Source organism: Festucalex cinctus, chromosome 12, assembly GCF_051991245.1.
Source record: "Festucalex cinctus isolate MCC-2025b chromosome 12, RoL_Fcin_1.0, whole genome shotgun sequence".
NCBI lineage: Eukaryota > Metazoa > Chordata > Actinopteri > Syngnathiformes > Syngnathidae > Festucalex > Festucalex cinctus.
The window spans coordinates 22,609,055-22,634,315 of NC_135422.1; the positions used below are offsets into that span (position 1 = coordinate 22,609,055).

The following is a 25,261-nucleotide window of genomic DNA, read 5'->3' on the forward strand; positions in this document are numbered from 1 at the left end:
CACATCTTTAAAGCGTATCCACTTGACGATTCTCTTGAGTATGAGAAAGAGAGAGAGAGAGGAAAAAATTAGTCCTATTTAGGGGTGTGAATTGCCTAGTACCTGACGATTCGATTCGTATCACGATTCACAGGTCACGATTCGATTCGATACCGATTAATCCCGATACGAATTTATAAGTCGATTGTTGCGATTTTTTTTCATTCAAATTTAGAAAATACTAATCAGTAAGCTTGTAGAGTGTAAGATTTATATGAAAATGTATTATTTATTTATCTGAAATTTCAGTCTTATAGAGGTTGTAATCTGTTTCATGTTTGAACAGCATTAAAATAAAATATTAAGGCTTAATGTTCCGTTCATATAACATTCTTCCATGCTCAAGGTGTGAATCCTAAAAAAAAAAAAAAAAAAATCGATTCTGCCCTTATTGAATCGATTCGAGAATCGCGCGATGTAGTATCGCGATATATCGCCGAATCGATTTTTTTTTAAACACCCCTAGTCCTATTGATAGCCAGGACCTGTCTGAAGCTTTTGGTTGTGAGCAGGCGTGTGTCATGGTGAAGCAACCTTGAGCTGTCCTGCCACAACTCTTTGATCCTCTTGTGCACCAAACAAAGCTCAGAATGTCTTACTATATGTATTGATTGATGCCCTGGCCCTGTGGCGAGAAATGGCAGCGGAAGATGTCTATCACATTGAAGAATGCGATCCAAATGACTTTTGACTTGGGCCAAGTCGTCGTTGGACTCTTCTACTGAAGACTCTGGCGCTTGGCCTTCGGGTTTGACTCGAATATCTTTCACCAACCTTATGCCAATGTCAGACTACGCGATTTTTTTGTCTTACACGACAGTTGCGCTGTCACATTACACGACAAACTCGCTCCGTGTCGTGGACGGGGTGTGTAGTCACACTACACGTCTGAACGCGACAAGACACCAGCCGATCATCGCGTGTTGTCTTGCCAAGAGAGACGCGTCAGCACTGTTTGTCGGGGAGGTGGGACCCAAAAAAAAAAAAAAAAAAAGAGGCAAGGACACGGAGTGTTTGCGTGAATGGAGCACGCATGGGACAAGTGTGATGTGAGCACATTGCTTGCACTCCCTGCTCCGTAATAGTGTTTAAAATGTGATTTAGTAGCCAACACTGTATTTTAATTTATTTAGGCCTATATGCGCCGGGATAATTATAGCTGATTTTGTTAATTAATTTGCGGGATGACATTTGGTTTTATTATTTTATCAAACACTGAAATATTATATTGTTTGAGAATTTTTTACTGCTTAATTTATTCATATTTGACTTGTTCGGTGCATTGGACAGTAGGCCACTCACTCCGAGGGGGGAAAATTTCAAGTGAGAGCGGGTGACAGTTAAGGCGGCGAGGCCTGGCCCGACTATATGAAAATGTGATCGATCCTCACTAAATATGTGCCCATCTCATATGCCCAAATTTCTGAAATTATTAGAACAACAGTCACAATATATTTTGGTCCTCTATTCACATCGCCGTTGCCTGACGGGTTGCATGTCGCGCTCCATGCAGCTGCAGCGGGTCGTTTTTTTTTTTTTTTTTTTTTTCCCTCGAGATGCACCTGTCTGGCCCCATCCCATTAAATATCCAGGGGATAAATAAATAAATACATAAACGAATAAACAAATGCTAATAAAATAAAATAAAAATACAAATAAAAAGAGCTAGAAAGTGCTGTAGTGTTCAGTGTGTGATTGATGTTTCGCTCCCTCTCGCTATTGGTCAATGCTGTGGAACCAAACGGACGACGTCGGAGGTATGTCACATTATGCGTCAAGACGAGCAAAAATTCTACTTTCGTTGTGATGGTCGTGACCCGTCCCGGACAACCGGCGACCAGTCGTTGAATGTGTCACACTACACGGACGACGCTACGTCAAGTCAACCCAAAATCCTTTATGACATGCCCCGTTTGTCCGCGACACGTTGGTCGGGCTGAAATCGGGCTGTTTTCGTGTAGTCTGACATCGGCATTAGCAAGTCTAGTATTAATTGGTCTCATCATTACTCAGTCTGCTGATCGCTTTATGACTTGACAGAGTATGTCAGTAAATGCACGTGAAGAAATATTCAATGCTCTCATAGCAGGGCTGTGTGGCAAAATTCAAAATGTAAGAATTCACTTCAATTCAATAGATGAATTAGAATTGAATCACATGCAAGAGAAACTCTTTCTCATCACATACAAGTTAGAATGAGACCGTGTGTTCCCAACAAAAACAGCCATTTTAAAGACATAAAGCAATGTATTCTGGGAAATTAACTATTGTTCTATCATCTTCAAAAACAATTTAAGTGTTGTTTTTTTTTGTTTTTTTGTTTTTTAACAATTTTAATCTGTTCTACCCAAGTAGGCTTTAAAAATGTACTATGTCCTATATTAAATAGCAGGGTTCTCCAAGTTGGTCCTGGAGGGCCCCATCCAGCCTGTTTTCCATGTTTCTCACCACTAACACACCTGATTCATCATCGGGATCGTTATCAGGCTTCTGCAAAGCTTGCTGATGAGCTGATCATTAGATTCAGCTGTGCTGAAGGATGGAGACATGGAAAACAGGCTGGATAGGGGCTCTCCAGGACCCAACTTGGAGACTGCTGATATATACTGTGTCCATAAAGTCCGTACAATAATATTTGTATGAAATGAATGTAAAGCTTCATTGTTAAATACACTTCAATTTTGCTTCCTGAAGTTGAAATTTCAATTCAATTCTGAATGTGTTTCTTTGGGCAGAGAAGAGTAGGCATACAATTTCTTTCTTTTACAGTGTAAACATTTTGTTAACTAAAGTTACAGGCCTTCTCGTGTTCGATACCTGATATACACCCCCCCCCTCCCTCCATCTTAATGTGAGACAAAATATTTAGAAATAACATTCAACTGAAGGTAATAATTTAGAAATGATTAAGACCTTCCAATCTTGTCATGAAGAGAATGACAAATATGATGAAGTCAAGCTTTTTTTTCCCACTCCAACTCACTCAACATTCAGATGAATGTTTTTGTTATATAATGCAGAATTCCAATCTGTACTCTTAGCCTGTGTCCAAGATGGAGCAGAGATTTAAATATATTTTCATTTCTCAAATGTATGTTACTTGTTAGTTTCAGGCAGATGTTGCTATAATATACAATTGAAATGTACCTACTACTATTTGTCCCATGTTAGTGTTTCTTTGTAGACTGTAGTTTTGACAGTGGTCATCAAGTTTTAATGGGCAATGGAGTAAAAATTGTGCCATGAAAAAAAGTATTTGCCAACTTCTTAGTTTTATATATTTTTTGGTATGTTTACCACAAGTGTGTAAAATAATCATCAAACCAATGTGAATTAGCGCCCGAACCCCCCTTGGATGTTTTGACCTTTTGACATATTTAAGGCTTCAAACCATAAAGATCCAATTTGAAGGAGTATAATAAGGCATTAAGACTCTCAACTCAAGTTTATTTATATAGCGCTTTCAAACAGACTGAACTGTCACAAAGCGCTTTACAGAACATAAAAACATAACATAAAACATTAACACCAATACAATACAATCACAACAAAAAGACCTCAGCATAAGGGGTAAATACTTTTTACATGGCACAGTATGCTCACTATTTTGTTGCTTGTCTTAGCTGTAAGAAGAAATTGTGATTACGTGATTACAGTCCAAATTATTTTCCTCCTTTTCTGGCCTTTGATAGTGTTCTGTCAACATGATAATAGATCACTATTGTCCATGCTCTAAACTGTTGAGTGATGCGCATAGTAACCGTCCTGGCTGCACAGTTAGCTGGCCTCGGTGCAATCACATGAGCACACGTACCAAGATGGTAACATAACAGTACACAAATATTCTTCTTGTTGTTGTTCCAATCATAGTTTTGCCAATATGCCAAAATTGCTTCATCTCTGCTACTCCTGGATTTTGTCTTCAATTATATCATTGTCTTAGTTTCTTTGCTGTTCCTTTTTATTTGTTCATATATACGGTTGTGTTTGAAAATATATGTACCCTAGGCTTGTGCAAACATATGAATTTGGTGAATAAAAGACTTAATGCCCTTAAAATCCAAAATGCTTTGACAATTGTTTTGATATTTTCACAAGTTGAAGTTGACGGGTAGAGACCTGCCTGTGAATTTTTGTGACCATTTATAACATTTTTGTCTCATGGTGACATTTAGCTTTTGTACATTTACCAGCTGCCTTCCTGGGTGGAGTTTGCATGTTCTTCCCGTGCCTGTGTGGGTCTTTTCCGGGTACTCCGGTCTCCTCCCACATTCCAAATGGCAGGTTAATTGGGCGCTCCGAATTGCTGGGCGCGGTGTAAACAGCCAAGTTTATTACCATATAGTTAATGAACACAAACAGAATAGCTAAAAATAAATAAAATATAAAAAACTTAAACTTAATTTTCCTTTTACAAAACTAACGATCACTAAAATGACAGCAAATTGTCCTTGCAATTGTCTCTTGTTATGATTGTTCTACTTGTCAGAATAGTTTCTCAACAGCTTTACTTTACAACCGCAGGTGTCAAACTCCAGTCCTGGAGGGCCGCAGTCCTGCATGTTTTAGAGGTTTCTCTCCTCAAACACAGCTGAATCATATCATGAGGATCATTATTCGGTTCCTGCAGAGCTTTCTGATGAATCAGGTGTGTTTGAGGAGGGAAACATCTAAAATATGCAGGACTGCGGCCCTCCAGGACTGGAGTTTGACAACTGTGCAGTTCACAACTGTATGGAACCTTTGGTTATCTGCCCTTTCTTTTAAATATTCTGTAGAATTTTGAGGACAACACTTGCTATGATGTTTGTTTTTGTTATTTTTAAATCTACGTACAAGAAATACCACATATTAAAAAGAAACTGAAACTAACACAACTAAAACAAACCATTTTCAGAGAGAAAATCTAACAAACCAGTTCTAAGTACAAATCAAAAGTATCTCAATTTGAAAATAAAAAAAAACATTAAAAAAAAAACATTACAAACTAAGCTAACTTAAAGTGATCCCCCCGTACCTCGCAGTTCCCGCCGTGGATTTTTATTTGGGTCCATAACTCGTACATTGTAGGGTGTACCTCAGTTCATATATATATATATATATATATACACATATATATTAGTGCTGTCAAACGATTAAAATTTTTAATCTGATTAATCACACTTTAATTTTGATTAATCACGATTAATCAGATAAATTACTTGTGTATTCGCGTAGTATAAAATAAATACAAAATACCGTAATATTTTGACATTAACGCGTTCTATTATCTGAATGTCATTTGCAAACATTGATTAAATGCATGTGCGCAATTGCATGCATGTGTGTATTGCTCAAAACATTTCTCAAAACAGTTCTGAGGACTCCGGTTCGAATCCAGGCTCCGGCCTTCCTGGGTGGAGTTTGCATGTTCTCCCCGTGCTCGCGTGGGTCTTCTCCGGGTGCTCAGGTCTTCTCCCACATTCCAAAGACATGCATGGCAGGTGCTTGTGAGTGTGGATGGTTGTTCGTCTCTGTGCGCCCTGCTATCGGCTGGCAACCAGTCCAGGGTGTCCCCCTGCCTACTACCCAGAGCCAGCTGAGATAGGCGCCAGCACCCCCCGCGACCCTTGTGAGGAATAAGCGGTCAAGAAAATGGATGGATGGATAACATATCAATTGGGTGCAATTCAGCAATTATTAATTAATGAAACGCAAATTACTTTTGTTTTATCTAAAGTCCCATCGGGGTGTTTTTTAAAGTGAAATTTACCAACGAGCACACCGACTGGAGTCACCCCGCTCATTTTGGAATAACAGGCGTCGGAAATGTCGTGCATTGACCTAATCACTGACCTGCGCAGCCTTCAATGTAACCATCCGCGGTTACGTTCAAGGCTCAAGTGCGGTCGAAAAAAATAGTGCGATTAATCTGCGTTAATACGTGATGAATGCGACAATTTTCTGTGATTAATTAATCTATTAACGCTTTAACTTTGATAGCCCTATGTGTATATATATGTGTGTGTATGTATATATATATATATATATATATATATATATATATATATATAAATTTGTTTTTTTTTTTATTTTGTCCCTTTTTTGTAATATTTAAGTATATTGTTCAATAACTGATAGGTCAGTCTATAAATGAAATAACATTGATCTACCTAGGATAGACATTACCATGACAAAGTATTTGCCCTATTCTCAGTATCCCCTTCATAGTTTCCACACTTTAATGTTTACGGTCTTCAAATGAATTTAAATATCAGACAAGGTGAACCCCAAAACACATTATTTTTATTGCTGATTTTATTGATTGAAATACAAAACTATTCAAAGTGGAAAAAGTACTTGACCGCGAAACCCAATAACTTGTTGGGCCATTCTCAACAGTAAACTAAATCAAACATTTTCTGTGACTGGCAACAAGTCTTTCATATCTCCAGGGAAATATTTTGGCCCACTCTACAGAAATGCTTTCGTTGAGTAACAGTGGATGTTTTTTTTTAACATCCTTCTTATAGTCATGCCACAGCATTTCACTCACATTCAAATCTGCACTCCAAAATTATCATTTCGTTGTTTTGTTTTTTTCTTTTAAAGCCATTCAGAATTTGACTTGCTGGTGTGTTTTGGATCATTGTTCTGCTGCAGAACCCGAGTGTGCCCAAGTCTGAAGTCACGAACTGATGGCCAAACATTCTCTGATGGCCAATGATACTGCACTGCTAGTCTCACATTGGACAAAAAGGAGGTAGAAAACCCCCCCGAAGTCATCAGTTTAGTCGATCAACTCATGGGTGACAAATGTTAGAAAAATCTCATTTGAAAAAAGGTCAAGGGTTTAGTCTAGAGTAATGTTGGTGATTGTGAGATCGCAGCAAAGGTGTTATGTGCTGAGGTTGGATCCCAAAGCGCAGACACAAATAAGATTTTAACTATTTATTCACATCGAAAGGCGAGAAACGAGAGCTGCACACAGGAACAGAGGTAATAATCCGACAAACCCTTCTCAGACAGATACTACAGACAGTGAATAGATCTGATTGGTTGAGACTAAGTAAACGGTTAAAGATTGACATCACAAAGCTCATGACATCACTTAGCATTTTTCCAGTTGAAACCAGATGATGGTTACATCAGGACCCACACATGACAAAAGGATGAAGTGACCTATTTGGGCTGTGTTTTGAATAGCAGATTATCAGAAGGAAAAATGGTATACTTACAGTTTGCAATAACGTCCCAAATTGGGGTTTCTCTCTCTCTCTCTCTCTCTCTCTCTCTCTCTCTCTCTCTCTCTCTCTCTCTCTCTCTCTTCCTCCTCCACCAGCCGCCAATGACGACGAGAGGGTGGGTGAGGGGTAACTGATTGCCTCTGGCTACGTGCGTGTTGTATAATTGTGTACTGCAATACCAGAGTGGCATCACATGGAAGGTCCATGTGATTGGCTCCATGATGGAACCAAATGTGTGGTTCAAGGTTGATTGAATTTCCTGACTGACCCGACAACACAACAAAAGAGCGGCAGTGGACAAACGTTGGCTGAGTAAGCGAATCTCACGTTTTCAAGACAGACGGAGGATCCTAAAATAGCTTTCAGTTATGAATCCTAAAATACAACAGACTTGAGAGGTCAACGTCTCCAGCATTGGTGTTGTTAGCTCCCGTGGACAGTAGAGGGCGCCAACATCTCACGCACGCGCACTGATTTATTTTAATATGGAATATTATCATCTAAGACCTGTCCTGACTTGTATATACAATAAATTAGAGCACGAAAATAAAACCCATTAAATGTAGCTGCAACAAACTTATATAGCTGACACTGAAGACTTCTTGTTAATACATCATTTAATAATCTTAAATCTAATTGGGACGCTGGGCGATGACGTGCATAAAACAGTAATCCACAGTCCGCCAGCAAGGGGGGGCGTCCTATAAATAAACCTGCACGTCCGAAGAATATTGTGCTTTTTTATTTTTTATTATTATTATTATTTTTTTTACATTTTGAACGAAGCCACAAGCCGCACAATGTGCTGGATGGTGAGATGTGACGGATGATGGGACGGTGGCCCACTTCAAACTGCAACACTCGAAACCGGCCAAATGATGAGCAAAGAATAAAATGTGCTTATTTCCTTCAACTGCTATATTGCTTTTTAAGACCATGTGAGGATTCCTTGGGTGGAACGATCACAGAGAGGAAGGAAGGAAGGGAGAGGGGAGGGGAGGGAGAGAGGGGGAGGGGTTGACAGGAAATAAGGGAGCAGGAGTTTTGGGTTTTGCATGCATATGCATCTGGATGTCTGCTGCACTCGGAGTAACAAGTCTGGGACTGTATCGGAGGAGAACCGAGGGCTACAATTGGGAAGAAGCAGCGAGGGGAACTAAGGAGAAAGTTGTTTTTCAAACGGGCACGAGGAGCCTTGTGAGCAGCAGGAATGTTGCCGGTGAGTTTTTCCAATGATGGGATGAGCCACACATTTGATGGATTATTGACATGAGCCAACTACAACCGTTCATGAAATGATAAGCCCAGTAGTTGTTTTAAAGCCCACGTTGGAGGAAAATATAACTCTCTCCCTTTTAAGTGGTCCACTAGCTAAAATTGGACCTATCTATCAATCTTTAAATCTGTGTTTGCCGGACCATAATAAAGAATTTTCACAGTAAGTACAAACATTATAGCCTGATTTGAGTGAAATGCTGTCTGGTTTGGTAGGTGAAGATATAAAATCTGGATATTATAAATAAATACAGACAAGAAAATAAATTCTGATTTCCCAGCAGATGTGTCCATTTATATTTTAATCTATTTATGTCAAAATTACTCATCTTAACATAGGCTACATTAGCATTTAAAAAATGAAATAAACTTTTGTACTGTAAAAACCACAACTTTCAATTATTTTTAAGATCGCACAGTCTACACAGGACAGTGAGTTCACTCACCTGGTTTCAAGTGAGTTCCCAGTGTGTGACAGTGTGAATGTGCTTGTCAAATGTCAATAGTTGTCTCACTTTAACTGTGATTGACTGGCGACACTTAGGGGGTGTGTAAAATATCCATCCATCCATCCATCCATCCATTGTCATAACCGCTTCTTCCTCACAAGGGTCGCAGGGGGGTGCTGGAGCCTATCCCAGCTGGCTTTGGGCAGTAGGCGGGGTACACCCTGGACTGGTTGCCAGCCAATCGCAGGTGTGTAAAATACTTATTTTAAAATGCAGACCACAAGACCCGAACAAGTACGCTGTAGTCTGATTTAATATTCCACTTCCTGCACTCATAAATGTCCCCCAACAGCACACACACACTGCTGGAAGCAGCTGGAGAAGTTAAGTGAATCCTGATTACGTTACATCTTCCTTAATATACTGCAATGACATGTTTACAAACCGAAGTATTACGAAATACTTTAATGTTCCTTTTGACTTAGAACACAATTATAAATGTAAACGTTCTGCAGCTCACTTTCAACGTCACCGTGCTGAACCCGATATAATTGACATCAATGTAATAACTAAACATGTTGTAGGCAGAAAAGAAATGAGAAAAGAGAAATGACCAGCACAGCACATAAGCCAGACATCTTCTTCTGGCCTCTTTCCAGTCCTGATTATTTCTACCAAAAATGGCAAATTCAGACTATCAGATGGTTATATGACTTTTACACACCATCACTTGAGTGAGGCTGTGCAGAGATCTGTGGCACCCTACATGGTAAAGAACGCAGTTCTAATGGGACTGGGTTTTGCGTTGCGGTGGGAGGTATTGGATCAGAGAGTTCAGAGCAGATGATGATGATTTCATGATTTCATCCACTTTGGTGTATTTTGAGTATTAGTCCGCTAGTTTGATAAGTTGTTTTCTTCCAAATGTGAATAGGTCCGAGGCCACCTCTTCAAATGATAGTCTTGAGAAGCTTTGTGGGAAGTGTGTTTTGGATTTTGGCACATTTAAAGCAATTCCTGACCATGTAGTCAATCTCAGCACTTATTTCCTGGCCAGTATAGGACTCCATGTGCTCACAGATTGCATTTTACCACTCCTAGATGACGCAGATAAATGAACTCAATGGTGACACCAGTATGGACAGGCCTTTGTTGCTTCTTCTTCTTTTTGAGTGCCAGTAAGTGTGTTGAACGGGAGCAGGTACTCCGCTCCTGCTTTTCTGGATTGTCTTCTAGAGAAGGATTTACAGTTGTGGATATTTCTGACTACGCACGGACACAGTGTTAAGCATGAAGTCATTGTTGAGAGACCAACTCTGTCTCTGTTGAGTTGCCATCCAGTTGTGCTCTGGACGAGGTGTCAGGCAGTTCCATGTCTTTTCCTCACCTGCCCGTGATCACTGTAGTCGAAGATGCGTTCTATGGATGTGCTTGGGAGTGGACAACACAGGTTTCTTGTAGATATGGCACTGCAGACTGATGGATGTGAAACTCAGTCAAATTGAGTTCAAAACTGTATTTTGTGGCTCTCTCGACCCGTGTCAACAAGTATTGCGTGATATTTTTCCTTCCTTTCTGTTTATGCTGCTGTCAAGCTGTTCTCCATGACACCTGTGGCTCCATTTGATGCCTTCCAGCATCTTGTCCATACTGGAATGTTTCGGGTGCACACTTGATACCAACGGGAGGTTTCTGCATCTCAACATCCCGTGGGGGTTTGGGTTAACCCAGATTAAGCATCCAAGACTGATAAGGTCTTTGTGAGGTTGTTTGCTTCAATGCAAATACTGATTGTCTGCTTCTGTGTGCCACCATAAAGATGGTCTACCTTAGCTGCATTACTTTTGATTGTATATTATTTACCTGGCCAAGTCTGTGTCACGCGTGTTGGCTCTAGAAAAAGATCCAGCCCAAAAGCCCGTATCCTGCGGGCTTGCGAGGGTGTGCTCACAAGCACTGCTCAGAGACACCACCCTAAAGGTATATCTTGCTTCAGTGTGCTATCTTTCAACACCATCTTGTAGGTGAGTCGCACAAGGAGGTTTACCGCTTTCACTGCTGTCATAATTTGTGTTTTAGATTTGTATTTGGTTTAATGCTCTTATCTTGTGGTATCTTTGTGTCTTGTTCAATAGATTTTTTCTTTTCCATCTGTGCTTGTCAACCGAGTCCCTTGCTTGTGTCTACCAATCGGCTCCTCCACCCGCTCGTGTCTTGTCTAGGTGTTTCTTGTCTGGTTAGTTTGCTTGGATTTATGTTGTACTCGAGGACATTGGGAAGTCGGACTTTTCCGACTTCATACCAGGAATTGAGCACTGGGAACGCTCCTTTCAACTTGTACGTCCGAGTAAAAAAAGGAAAAAAAGGACGCAGATTTCACTGACCGGTTTAAATCTGACATCATTCGACAAGTGGTGAGCCCAATGGAGAGATAGACCGTCAACAGCAAAGCGTAATTTCCAAGATTTGAAACAGATATTTATTTATATTTCTGTCTTGTTACTTTTTTTTTTTTAGTTATTTGAAATAGGTTCACATAACACAACATGATTTGGACTGACTGCGTTAACCAGAACAACAAACTATTTATCCCATTCAGCCATCAATAGTCATGTCATGTCATGTCAAGTCTTGTCCTGGTGAATGTTTGTTACTTTGAATTTTGTTCTTTTGGGTGGACTTTGGTTAATTTAGTATTTTGATAAATCCACTTACCTTGTTTGCTTTTTTTCTACTCTTTTGTACTTAAATTATTTTTCTTTCTTTCTTTCTTTCTTTCTTTCTTTCTTTCTTTCTTTCTTTCTTTCTTTCTTTCTTTCTTTCTTTCTTTCTTTCTTACTTATTCACTCCCAGCCATTTTCACAGAAGCAATCCCGTTTGCTCCCGGCTGTTTTACTGGATTTTGACTGATTTTGCAAGACTCACAGAATATTGTGTTCAATTGTTATAAAAGCATGGAACCTACCAAAAGAAAGATTAAAGTCTCTTCTTTCATCAGGAAAAAAAGTATGTTTCTATCTGTTTCAGTTTTGCAGCAATTAGCATTAGAAGAGCTAAGTTTCATTAGTTTTCACAAATCTATTTAAAATTGTAAGTTATTTAGCTTTTTTTCTACATGGCCCTGGTTGATCTCCTTTACTCTGCTGCCACCTGCTGGCCGTTTGTGTAATAACTACCATTTCTGTAACCGTTCTTTTTAGCTGAGAGGCTGCATCAAAGCCTTCTGTATGCTTTAGCATAAAAAAACAACAACAACAACAACAAAAACGCATAAATACGTCTTTGGGACACTTAAAACAAAAAAAAACGTATTTACACGTTATTGGGAGCAAATGAGTTTTAACATGCTTGTGTTGCCTTTCTTGTTCCCTGCACTTGGTTCCTCAACCACTCAAGTCCTGACAGCTGCAGCATCACTGAGTGCATTCTCCTTCGCAATATATCATGTCTAGCTTGTACCTGTGTATTTTATTGGACACCTGTTTGCAGCAGCTGGTATAAATGTGTGGTTTGAACATGAACACGGGATGCTTTTGGAGCATTTCAATTCTTTTGGGTGCTCTTGTGATTGCTGGCTCGGGTCAGTGTGCTGTCCTTTGCACTGATGTCTATTTTAAAATCCAGCTCCGGAGCTTGAACGTTCATGTTTATTACCCATTTGTCATCTGTCACAGTTTTAACTCGAACCCCCGTCCTGTGTTGCGTTTGCATCCAATATTATTTCATCCAGTCAGTGTGTCCTTTGCTGACTCTATGCTCCAGTACTTGTGTGAGTGCTGAAAAACTAGATTGAGCTGTGGAGAACAATATGAATATGTGGTGAAAATATGAAAATATTTGACCAATATATTGTAGAATATCTGTAAAAATTCTGAGGTTTCTTAACTGAGGATAAAGAGATTTCTGATGGGCCTTTAGCGCCCCCTAGCCCCAGTGTAACCCCGGGTTTTCACCGGTTGCGGTTGCGGTGCGGTTGCGGTGCGGTCCGGCGACGCAAGCAATTAGATTCCATTCATTCGAATGGTGCAGTTTACACCGCTTGCGGGTGCGTTGCGTGTCGACTGCGGAAGGCCTGCGGCGTGCCGCAAGCCTTCCGCAAGGATAGACCTATTTTCTATTTTTGCCGGACGCCGCAGCGGTAGGCCTCCGGCAAATGGCAAGCTAGCACAAAACACATCGAGCGGACAGGAAGACCGAGGCAGTTTCAAAATAAATTTCCGGTTACCTTTCAGAATAAAACACTCGCCAGCTCCTATTTCGCAAGTTTTTCAGCAAAACGTGACGTGGGCGTCGCCGGGCCATGTGCTCATTCACAGTTTAGACACCAGCGAACATGGACGAGGAGAGGTTTATATTGGAGGTGGAAAACCACAAAATAATATATGACACGGCACATCCTTTTTATAAGGACTGTAATGTATTGTGAGTTTGATGTTCGCGATTGCTTGTTGTGCCCGTCTCGCTTGCCGTACTGAGCGGCAGCCGGACGCGGAAGACAGAAATAAAGAGTGGACCCGCACTGACCCGACTCTCGTTATTAATATACTTTACAAGGACAACAAAAAAAGGATGCTGCATGGAATCTCATAGCAGAAGAAGAAGAAAAGGTTAAATCAAAAGAAGTCCACCTCTCTTTCTGCTTCTCTGTTGAGCACAGACATTCTGTATGTTTGTCGTGAAATGCCACATGATCGCGCGCGCGCGGTCCCGCGAGACACGTTGGGAAGTGGGCGGCGACGGAGCTGCCGGACCGCAGCTGTGCGGAGCCGGTGTGGATTGACAAAAAAATTGACCCGTCCGGAGCACACAGTCAAGACGCACCGCACCGCAACCGCACCGCAACCGCACCGCAACCGCATCCGGTGAAAACCCGGGGTCACATGCATCCCTGCCAATCAGTAGGGATGTAACGATATCCAAACATCACGATACGATATTATCACGATATGTAGGTCACGATACGATAATTATCACTATATTGTGGGGGGGGATTGGTGATATTTAAAAAAGCTCACAATATTGTAAAAAAAAAAAAAAAAAAAAAAAAAAAGAGCTCATTCTAAAAAAAGCACAAAATTGTGCTTTTGTACATTACAACAGCAATGCATTTAAACCACCTACAATCTCTAATAACAATATTGAGGCACTTACTTGCTAATGCAAGCACACATTGATCGCTTCGCAAGCAAATTATGTTCCCCTTCATCTGACAATTAGCATAGATTTTAAACATAGAAGGCCAAAACAACCCTAATGAAAATTAAATTGTACTAATAAACTACCTGCTAGAGGGCGCTAGAACTGCACAAATGGAAATCAACGCGACTTTTTTTAACAGATGTGTTCCTTTTAAATATTCTGAACATGATGACGACGATATTGTGGCAGTTTGAATCTCACGATATCACGATATTGCCCTTATCGTGACATCCCTACCACTCAGTCAGTTCAAGTTATGTCTTTGTTAACTTGAAACACTGTACAGTATTCAATTTTTGAACCATAATCTCGATTCATAGTTGTAGTTTTTTTTTCTTTTTTATTATTTTAAACAGTGTTGTGATTGTTAAGTGATGCGATAAAGCACTCCCGTGCTGCTTCTTTGGCTTTCTTTTACACACGCACACAAAATACTACAAAATCTCTACAGTACTTTGAAACACTATGGGGGTTGGTTCAAAACAGCAGTACAAGAAGAAGAAAGAAGGAAGATAAGGTCAAAAGTGAGTGTACAACTCCTCTCTGTCTCTGCATTTCTCCCAGCAGTAAAACACATCCTTATATCTTTAGTGCATTGTTCAGCGTTGACAGGAGACACAAAGAGGCGTTTTCGGTGTGTGCGTGCGCGTGCGTGCGTGCGTGCGTGTGTGTGTATGCATGGGTGTGTGTATGCTGTACAACCAAACAGTCCACTTAATTACGGAGGCCTTAATGTTCTGTTGTCTCGTGTTTTCATGCATCGATGTTAGTTCCGAGCATAACTTGAGGTTTGCTTCACTTTATCTGAATTTGTCAACTATTGAGTGCATTTGTAAGAGATGTTACTATTCTCCAGCTGTCGTAATACTTTCCCCAGATTTTAGGCATCTGCTGTTTTCTTGATGCTTCTACAAGCAATGGGGTGCATGTCTTTTGTTTCTGTCTCTCTTTTGATTGAGTGTTTCTCTTCTGATTGGTGGTGGTGCAATGAAGGACATTCCGTGTCCTTATCTGCATGTTTTGTTGAGCTCTGTATCAGTTTTGGTTACATGACTTGACATAAATGTAACCATGTTGGCAGAGCTGAGCACTCAGTCCATTCATTTGAGGCTTCACATCATTGTGCATTCTCCGAAAGATGGCTGTCATCAACGACAGGAAGTGACGGGAGACGAAAGTGCCCAAATCTGCATATTGTTGGCTGCTTGGTGTTGATTTTAAAGCATGTTACTTAAGGAAAAAGTTCCTTCTTTGCTTTCCCCAACTTAAACTGGATGGATTACATTCTTCAATTTAGTCCCATCATGTGATGTTGAACACCTGATTTATGGTATGGTTGTTTCGGTGCAATTTGTTTGAGTTGCGTGACCATTTGCTGTCGTATTTGGAGCGATGTGTGAGAGTGTTAAAGTGAACAACGTCTTGTCTGTGCGAGTTATGTCTTGAAATCTCTCGACTGGGCCGCGATGCACGGGTCATGGGCATATGTGAAGTGGTGGGTCCTGGGCATTTGTTTATCTGTTCAAGAAAGATGGGTGACAGAACCAGACCATGTGTGTATTTGACCATAGTACAGTATATCTTGTTCCTGCTGACTCTCTGCCAAGATGCCTTTGGGCCACAAATGACTGTGAATGTGCTACATGAATTCTGCCTGCCAACAGCGGTCAGGCATGTTACTTCTAGGGGTGCACCGATCACAATTTTCCGGCCGATCCCCGATCTTTTAAAAAGTCTGACTTGCCGATCCCGATTATTGCCGATACCGATTTTTTTCATTACAAGCAGCATATACATTCAGTGTTCCAATCTTGTTTTATAGGAAAACATTGAACAATATCGGCAAAATAAAACAAACACATGAAGTGGTTCTCTCAGATAAAAATGAAAATCCGATTAATCATTTCAGCAGAAGAGGACAGTGGCTGACTTTTTCAGACCTCTGAGGATGGAGATGAGATCGGCCGATCACCGATCTTCCAAAAATAAGGAAATCGGGGCCGATAAATCGGCCAGCCGATCGATCGGTGCACCCCTAGTTACTTCATCTCATGCACCATTAAAATTGTATTGCATATATTTGTGAAGTTTTATAATCAATCACCAATCATTTCTGTTGTTTTTGCTATTAACAACAGGAAGTCTTTGGAAGTAAAAAACAACACACCAGACAGTAAGAGAAAGTCCTGGTAGGGCACCCCATTCATTTTGTTGTGTAGATAAAAATGCCACTGTAATAAGTTCATTTTACTTACAAAAATATGTAATAAAAAAGATGATTCAGATAAATTTGAATAATTTGAATAACTGTTAAATACATTAGATTATAGTTATATTACAGTATCACTGGTGGTGTTCTGGTACATTTGCCTGACTTCAGTGCAGGCAAATGTGTTCTGCTGCCACTCAATATCCGAGCCAATTTGCACATTACACAGTTTCAAATTCAAAACATTCAGCTCATTCAATTCACTTTGGGGATGATTACCCTTACACCCCCACCCCTCCACCAGGCGGCCATCTTGGACAAAACATTGGGTACGCACTGGATTCTTGCCTGTTTGAGAGCACAAGTTACAAGCGTGAGAAATTTGTATAATTGGGAAAGTGTGGGCGATGTCATCGACTTGCGCCACTGTGTCCGTTTGCGTCATCAAACATTGCGGCAGCGTTTGTTGTTTTGACAATTTTGCTGCTTAAAATGATATAAAAACTGCAGTAATGTAGTACTAAAGTAACAAGCCCAATCGACATTTATTTGCATCCCTTCACGACCTGCTGCATATGCGCACAAGGTCAGCAACTGCACTAGGGCAAAATATGCAGGTGACGTTAAGCTTTGATTATAATTATACATATAAAAATGATAAAATGAATAATACTTTGATACTTACACTTGAAAAGTCATTTTTTGGCAAAGGCACAGGACTTACCATTGAATGCTGCCATTTTCCCCACTATTTTGTTCAACTCCGTAGTAAATTGTGGGTAATACAGAGAACAAGGGCGCAAAGGGGGCGGGGCGTAGTGAGGTGACAGTACACTTCAGAGAACTGGGACACGACACACTCGCACCCATCAACGGGAAAACGCAATGCGGTAGATGCCATAAGTTCCGACTTCCGGGTTTCCACACATCAGCTCCGTTTCCGGCCAATGCTGGCCGCGTTCCAACACTTGCATCCCCACCCCTGCAACCCCCAACCGCGCAGGCGTCTTAGCTCTCTGAAGTGTTTCAGACAAGTGAGACAGACACTACTACTCGCACCCGTCGACAGGAACGCGTACCCGAAGGGCGCGAGCGCCGCAAGTATTGGGATGCGGCCCACACGTTGCAAACCAGAACCCAAATCAAAGTTGATGTGCAAAAACCCGGAAGTCAGAAGTCCCGCCTCCTCCGTGGCATATACCGCCATTGAGGGGCACAAGTGCGAGTATTGGGACAGGGCAAAATGTCTCAGCAGAGATCCTTTATTAAACACAGGAGTAGTCACCCTCACACACATATATTCACTCCTTTTTAATAACACACACGAACAAACACACCAGAGCGACGTAGCGCGTACTTTCTTCAGTCGTCCGCAAAACAGGCGTCCGTCTGTCTGTGAAAGGTACGTTGCTACTTGACCCGGTGAGTGCCGATTACGTACACTGACGAATGAAAACCCACGTCTGCCCACATAGTTTTGCGTCATTCATCAGCAAAACGGGGGCCATCGCCGAACAGTCCGTCACTCCCGACAAACTAAGCCCTGAAGTTTTGATTGAGATGCATTTCATTTGTATACAGTACATCCAACGTTTATCTCTGAGGGAAATGCGTCAGACTCGACCTTTAAACTGCTCTTTCAGGCCGCTATTTTAAGTACTGAAAGTGTCAATAAAAATAAACTGTGATGTCATCTGATATTCTTTCTTGAAAAGTCCCCACATCATGTTTTGGCACTGATTCATTGTGGATTGACAGTACAAACTGTGATATTGTGATGCTACGTTTGAGGTCCATTGGCTTCAACAGTTCACCATCACAGATACTCGACTTGTGACTTAAAATGACTCAATAAGGCGGAGGCTCGTGTTTAAATGGTCACATGTGGTTCTTGGCTACGTATCCATGTATGCATGCGTGTTTGGGTGTGGGCAGCCGAAGCTGGAGTGCATGGAACGCAAATCACCTTCAGCTGTCTCTGTGTTCTGCTGTGCTTCGTGCCAGCTCTCAACGTACACTAGGTGTGTGCTCAAAAAAATCGATACGGCAATATATCGTTGCGGGCCTCATGACAATACACGTATCGATACGCAGGCGTCAGAATCGATATTGCTCGTTATCTTTAAATAGGCAGTTAACGTTTGCCTTTGCAGCTTACATTGTACCTAAAAAATAAAAAACAGCAGCGTCTTTGAAGTTAATTGACTTCAATTAATGTAAAAATAGCTCACCAGTGATTGGACACTGTCTTGCTAAGAAAAATGAAAACAGAGGAAGAATATCAACATTTATTTACTTATAAACTTAACATGGCACGTGTCTTAATGTATCAATTTTTGTATTTTTTGTTTTAAAACGAAATAGAATGTGTTACACGAAAAAATGTTTTTATTTCCCCAAATATTTCAAATAAGCACATTTTAGAGCTGTAATTTTAATACTTTGATATTTTTGCTCATATCGGCTCATGCATATTAATAAATTTTCCCGGTGTGTATGTGAAAGCCACTCCTTGCTCTGCAGTGCGTACACATTTAGACCAGGCATGCTGCTTGGTGGTAAACAAACTTGGTGCTAACAAAAATATTTTTGTCAGGTAGCATAACAAACATATCCTTTAGGTGCACATATGACTGTTATGCAAGTAAATTAATGTAATATATCGGGATACGTATCGCCTTGAAGATCAAGTATTGGGATACATATGTATCGCGATACGTATCGTATCGTGACCCCTGTATCGTGTCACGTATCGTTTCGTGAGGTTGGCGGCAATACACAGCCCTAACGTACACACACTCCAAAAACAACCAATCCTAGAAATATATTTTCATATTTCATCAGTTATTAGCTCTTTTTGAAACATCATGCAGTTTACCAAAATATTTCACGTCATGTCAGAAAAAAGCACTTTTGTGGTCACTAGCTTGCCATACATCCCCAAAGGTAGGCCTAGACCAGGTTTCTCCAACCGGTACCTCACGAGCATTGTTTCGAGTAGCTCACGGAAAGATTTAGAATCTGAAAATGTCCTTTGCTGCTTGTAAACACAAATTCAAAACTGACGCTTGAGGAAACCAACCAAGAACGAGCGTGAAAACAGCCCACCAATCAGGAGCGGGCGTTTGCACAAGGAAATTTGCATATGCCATTGATAGTAGCTTGCCTCGGTGGCTCGAGGAAGCAGCCAAACAGGAATGAACGGGAATCCAGCCCACCAATCAATTTCCCAAATACGTTATTGCCGTTAATCAAACTGAGCTAGCATGTGTAGCCGTGTGTAGTTTGGTGGCGCTCCCAGTTCGCTGCAAACTTGAGCGCTGCTTAAAAAATAAATAAAATAAAATAAAATAAAAAAATAAAAAAAAAGCATCATTTTCATCAGGAATGGGAAATATAAGTTTCGCGAACGTCACCGTCAAGTGCGTATGTCTGTTCTGTGGCGCCCGCGTTACAGTCGGCAGGCACACAATATGGGGCGCCACTTTACAACAATACACATTAAGTAATATGAACGTCGACTCGTTAGGTCCAAGTTCAGGACAAGGCTGAGTGATGAACACTTAACTGAATGTCTTATGGTCAACTTAAGTCAGTACATCCCACAGTACAGCTTTCTTGTTTCCTCCATCCAGTCAGGCATCTCACTGAGTACATGTCAAGAGTAAATTAATGAATGATCAGAGGTGGGCATTATCTGACTGAAACTGATGATTGATGGAAGTGCCCACCTTCATGTCAGCGAATACTTGACAATGCGAAGCCTCACAAAAGTACACGGATTGAGAAGGACCGCGTGTACTCACCGTGACCGACAGACGTAATCCTGCTTCACTCGGTGCTCAGTATGTGCATTTTGTTCTAGGCTTTGCATTGTCAAGCATTCGCTGAAAGTGCTGAAGTGCACGCCAAAAGGTGGGCACTTCCATCAATCATCAATTCAAATGACGATGCCCACCCACCTCTGTGAATGATGCGTGTCGATTTTTTGTTGTTGTTCTGGCCTTTATTTAATAGGCAATGGTTGAGCGCATGCATATCAATCACAATTTTGGAGTTTTTGTTTTATATAGAGCAGGGGTGTCCAAACTTTTTCATTTGAGGGCCACATACAGAAAATCAGAAGAAAATCAAAATTGTACAAATAATTTATTTGTGCTTTTGCATATTTTGAAAAATGCGACAGTATATAAACCAATGTATTTGTAATTATGGCAGTAGGGTTATTTTGTTTTGGAATTTTTCAATTTAGTTAGTTTTTATTTCATTTTCAGGGTGGTTCTGTTAGTTTTTATTAGTTTAGTTCTTTCAAAAATGCTTAGTTTTAGTTTAGTTAGTTTCAGTATTAGTATTAGTTTTTTTATGTGTATTACTTGTGCGCAATTAAAAACACCATGGGAGCAACGTCATCTGAAGGTGCTTTTCTATTGGCTGCTGCTAGATGACGTCACTTCTGTCACTTCTTCATCATTATTCCGGTTGATATCAAAATAAATCTACTAAAAATCACATTTAAAATAATCCCCAAAGGCTCATGCATTAAATTAATTATCAAAGACTAAAATGAAGGACATGTTTGCTATAATTATAGTTTTTTGTTTTTGTTGTTGTTGTTTTTTAAAGCATTTTCGTTTTTATTTTATTTCGGTAAAAATATTGTTTTTTGAATTTTAGTTTGAGTGTTTTTCATTATTTTTAGTTAACTAAAATAACCTTTAATGGCATCTGTTTTTTGACACCCTCCCTTCTTACTTTGACCATCTCCAAACATTTTTGTTTTGTTTTTATTTTACTTGAACTGAGTCAAATGCCATTTGTAGCATATGTCGCGGGCCACTGAAAAATGGATGGCAAATGGCCCCCGGGCCATAGTTTGGACACCACTTATATACAGTATATGCCACTGTTGCTTTGTTGTTGTGTTTGAAGTAAAGGCAATATAACACAAATTTGTCTATACTTAAAACAAATGTGAAACATGAACAGCTCGCTGCTGTTTTGCTTTTCGAAAAATAGCTCGAGGCGGGGAAAAAAAAGGTTGGAGACCCCTGCTGTAGCCTCCTTTCAAGCCTTATGACAGCCACAGGTACTTTGAGTCTGTCATTAGGGTTACGCTCACGACTAAATTCAACTGCGACTTAGGTTAGGTTTGCACATGAAGCGGCATACACTAAAGCCCATTTTCAGTCACTGTGAACGATATGCCTGCTAGAATATGATTATGTATTTCCACACATGAAACAAATTCCAAGAACCTTCTTCCTCTTTCCTGCCTGAAGCAGAGTTTCATTTGCATTTAAAGCACAACATTGAGATCTCACATGCAACCAAGCGATTATTTCGGCCTGGTTGTATTAGTTGCTATCCTGGCCGCCATAGCAAAAGCTTAGCAAGGGGTCTCCAAGCAACAGCTGCAAAGGATTGTGGGATGTATATATCAGCTAGATCCATGCAACAACAAATCTGTGATGGGAGATTTATTTTTAGTGTGCGTCCATGTACGTGTACGTGCGTATGTGTTGAATGAATTGAAAGGAAATAAATGAGCTAAAGAAGACAACAACATTGGGACTTTAATAATGACATAAGCTCCCATCGAGCTTGAATGTACATTAATGTAATGGAGTCAATGTTGTAACAGATTATTCTTCCATTGCTTGTTGTCATTGTCCTCTGCTTTGCTAAGCCAACTTTATGTCTACTGTTACAACAGATGTTAACGAAAGAGTCGCTATGCGTTTCAAGCATGTGCACTGTCTGAACATGTGACCTTGTGTATATGTTAGAGATGCAGCAAGTCTTCTTGCCAATGTAGCCTCTGTGTCTCATTCCTGATTGGGTGTAGTGTGTCCTTTCTTATCTCTCCCGTTCACAATTATAGTTGCTGCGTCTGGACAGTCTCACTTACCACTGGCCAGTTTTAATGAGTCAGGTTCATATTTATTTTTATCAAATGGTTGATACAGTGGAACCACACTATTTGTGGAGGGTTAGGAAGCTGGCCTGACAGTGAGCAGAAAATTCTGGCGGATAATTGATGTTTCCCTAAAAGTGATTGCCTATATTAATAGTTTAAAGCAGGGGTGTCAAACATACGGCCCGCGAGCCGGATTAGGCCCGCCAAGGGGTTTAATCCGGCCCATGAGATGATTTTGTAAAGTAAAAGAAATAAATAAATAAATAATGTCGGACTAATTAATCAGCCGGCCACAATCAAAATATATAAAATTTGTAATTTCACAAGCAGTCCTCAGATGAGGAATGCAACTTGTACAGGGTAATTGTCCTGGACGTCATTATTTTACACACAACTTAAAGTTACGGTTTGTTTAATTATTATTATTATTATTATTATTATTATTATTATTATTTTAAATCATAGACTGACATAAACGTGTTAAATACGACACAAATTCAATTACTGGTACCACAAATAGATACGACAAGGATTAGCGTCCTTATAACGTCATTAATTGCGCCACGCAATGCATTCTGGGAACAATATATGTGCAAAACAGGTCGATTTAATACATCCGGAACGTATACCGGCAAAGTATTGCCGCGTTCTATTTGCATTTGTGTTATTTTTAGGAACAACATGATCACAGTTGAACTCCGTAAATTTAGGGTTGGTTCACAAATCTGTGTACAAATGACGGCAATTGTTTTTAAGTTATATACCGTTATTTTGTGTGGCCCACTTGGTAATATATTTTCCTCCATGCCCCTGAGCTAACATGAGTTTGACACCCCTGGTTTAAAGCATAAATATATCATAATTTATGATCCCAAATTGGGATCATTTATTTATATTATTTTATTTGATTTAACATGGCCTTATAAAAACAAATAATAATTTAAATCAATTACAACCACAGTACAGGCTGTGTAAATAAAATGACAAAATAAAACCCTGACAATCACGCCATTCACATTGTTGTGACATCCATCCATCCATCCATCCATCCATCCATCCATCCATCCATCCATCCACTTAACCGCTTTTCCTCACAAGGGTCGTGGTGGTGTTGGAGCCTATCCCAGCTGGCTTCGGGGGGGATATTGATATATCGATACTGACACGACTCAGCAGAGTCGATGAAAAACGAATCCCAGAAAGGCAGGCTCAGAGGAGGAAAACAATCTCGTTTAATCACTTTGGATGCACCGAGGAAACAAAGCTTGCTCGCAGGCAAGTAAGCGAAATTTACAGTGGTGTCCCTGCACACAGGCGAGGGACACGGAAATAACAAAAGACACTTGCAAAAGGCAAGGAGGAATTGGAAAACACAAATCTCCTGCAAAAGGCAGGGAACGCGAATGTAACAAAAAACGCTTGCAACTGCAAGGAAAACTAACATAACCAAAATCGCTTGCAAACGGCAAGGAGAACGAACTTAACAAAAAACACTTGCTAACAGCAAGGACTAGAAAAAACAAAATCACTTGCAACCGGCAAGGACGACACGAAATGCACACGGAATCAATCACACAAGAATAACAACAAAAGGCGACGCGGAAACACACACGTGAATACTAGTAAACTAAAGACGACGGCAGATTCAAACAACTTTACCAACAGGGAAACGCGGAGAACACTTGGACATGAAGATGAGCAAATAATAATCCGACAGCTGGCTGTGCTGCTCGGAGTCCTTTTAAAGCCATGATTGCAAACGCGATGCAGGTGCGGGGCTGGGGAACGCCCCCCTCGTTGGTAGCACTGGAACACACACACACAAAAGCACAACAGGCTGAGAACCGAACCATGACAGTACCCCCCCCTCAACGGACGCCCCTTGGCGGACCACCTGGCTTATCAGGATGAGCAGCGTAGAAAGTGTCGAGCAAAGACGGGTCCAGGATCCAGGAGCGGGGGATCCATTGCCGCTCCTCCGGTCCGTAACCTTCCCAGTCGACCAGATACTGGAAGCCCCGGCCCCTGCACCTCGAGTCCAAGATTTCCTTGACCGTGTAAACAGGATCCCCATCGACCACTCGGGGAGGAGGCGGAGCGGGTGCAGGCGGGTTCAGTGGGCTGGGAGTCACAGGCTTAAGGAGGGAAACGTGGAACACAGGATGCACCTTGAGAGAAGGCGGAAGACGGAGTTTCACAGTCACAGGATTGATGACAGTAAGTATTTCGAAGGGACCAATGTAGCGCGGACCCAGTTTCTTCGAGCACCCTGCCAGGCGCAAGTCCCTGGATGAGAGCCAGACTTTGTCTCCTGGCTGGTAAGTGGGCTCCGGACGTCGCCGACGGTCCGCAATCTCCTTATTGCGGGCCGCTGAGCGAGATAGCGCCGCTCGTGTCTCCTGCCATACCTTGTGGGCCCGCCGGAGGTGGTGTTGGATGGTGGGCAGTTCGATGGGACCTTCTTGAGAAGGGAACAGAGGTGGCTGGTAGCCGTACGCCGCCTTGAAGGGTGAGAGACCGGTTGCAGAGGACGGCAGAGTGTTCGTGGCGTACTCGATCCAGGAGAGGTGCGATGACCAGGATTCCGGGTTGTGCAGGCACACACATCGTAGAGCTGCTTCTAGGTCCTGGTTGGCCCTCTCCGTCTGGCCGTTGGTTTGTGGATGATATCCAGAAGACAAACTGGCTGTGGCGCCCAACAGCTTACAGAATTTCCTCCAGACCTGGGAGATGAACTGAGGACCCCGGTCGGACACCAAGTCCACCGGAATGCCGTGAAGACGGAAGACATGACGGACGAGGAGTTGAGCAGTCTCCCAGGATGATGGCAGTTTGGAAAGAGCAACAAAGTGAGTCAGTTTCGAAAACCGGTCGACCACGGTCATGATTACCGTGTTTCCCCTTGACCGGGGGAGGCCGGTGATGAAGTCCAACGAGATGTGAGACC

General features: G+C 41.3%; 2 protein-coding genes across 4 annotated transcripts in view; both read left to right on the plus strand.

Moving 5' to 3' along the window:
* Positions 1 to 4,105, plus strand: part of LOC144031491 (protein tyrosine phosphatase type IVA 2-like) — a 13,528-nt gene extending 9,423 nt beyond the window's left edge. The window contains exons 8-9 of one of the 2 annotated variants that reach the window (XR_013287539.1): positions 1 to 2,441; positions 2,618 to 4,105. The exon at positions 1 to 2,441 is cut by the window's left edge and continues 429 nt beyond it. The gene's annotated coding sequence lies outside the window, so the exon portion shown is untranslated. The other variant, XM_077538710.1, reaches the window with a different exon arrangement.
* Positions 4,106 to 8,295: 4,190 nt separating this feature from the next.
* Positions 8,296 to 25,261, plus strand: part of LOC144031571 (apoptosis-stimulating of p53 protein 1-like) — a 68,178-nt gene continuing 51,212 nt past the window's right edge. For both annotated transcript variants that reach the window (XM_077538854.1, XM_077538856.1), the window contains exon 1: positions 8,296 to 8,484. In XM_077538854.1, coding sequence (XP_077394980.1) covers positions 8,476 to 8,484 — 9 coding nt within the window. In that variant the 5' untranslated portion in view covers positions 8,296 to 8,475. The remainder of the gene's footprint in view (positions 8,485 to 25,261) is intronic.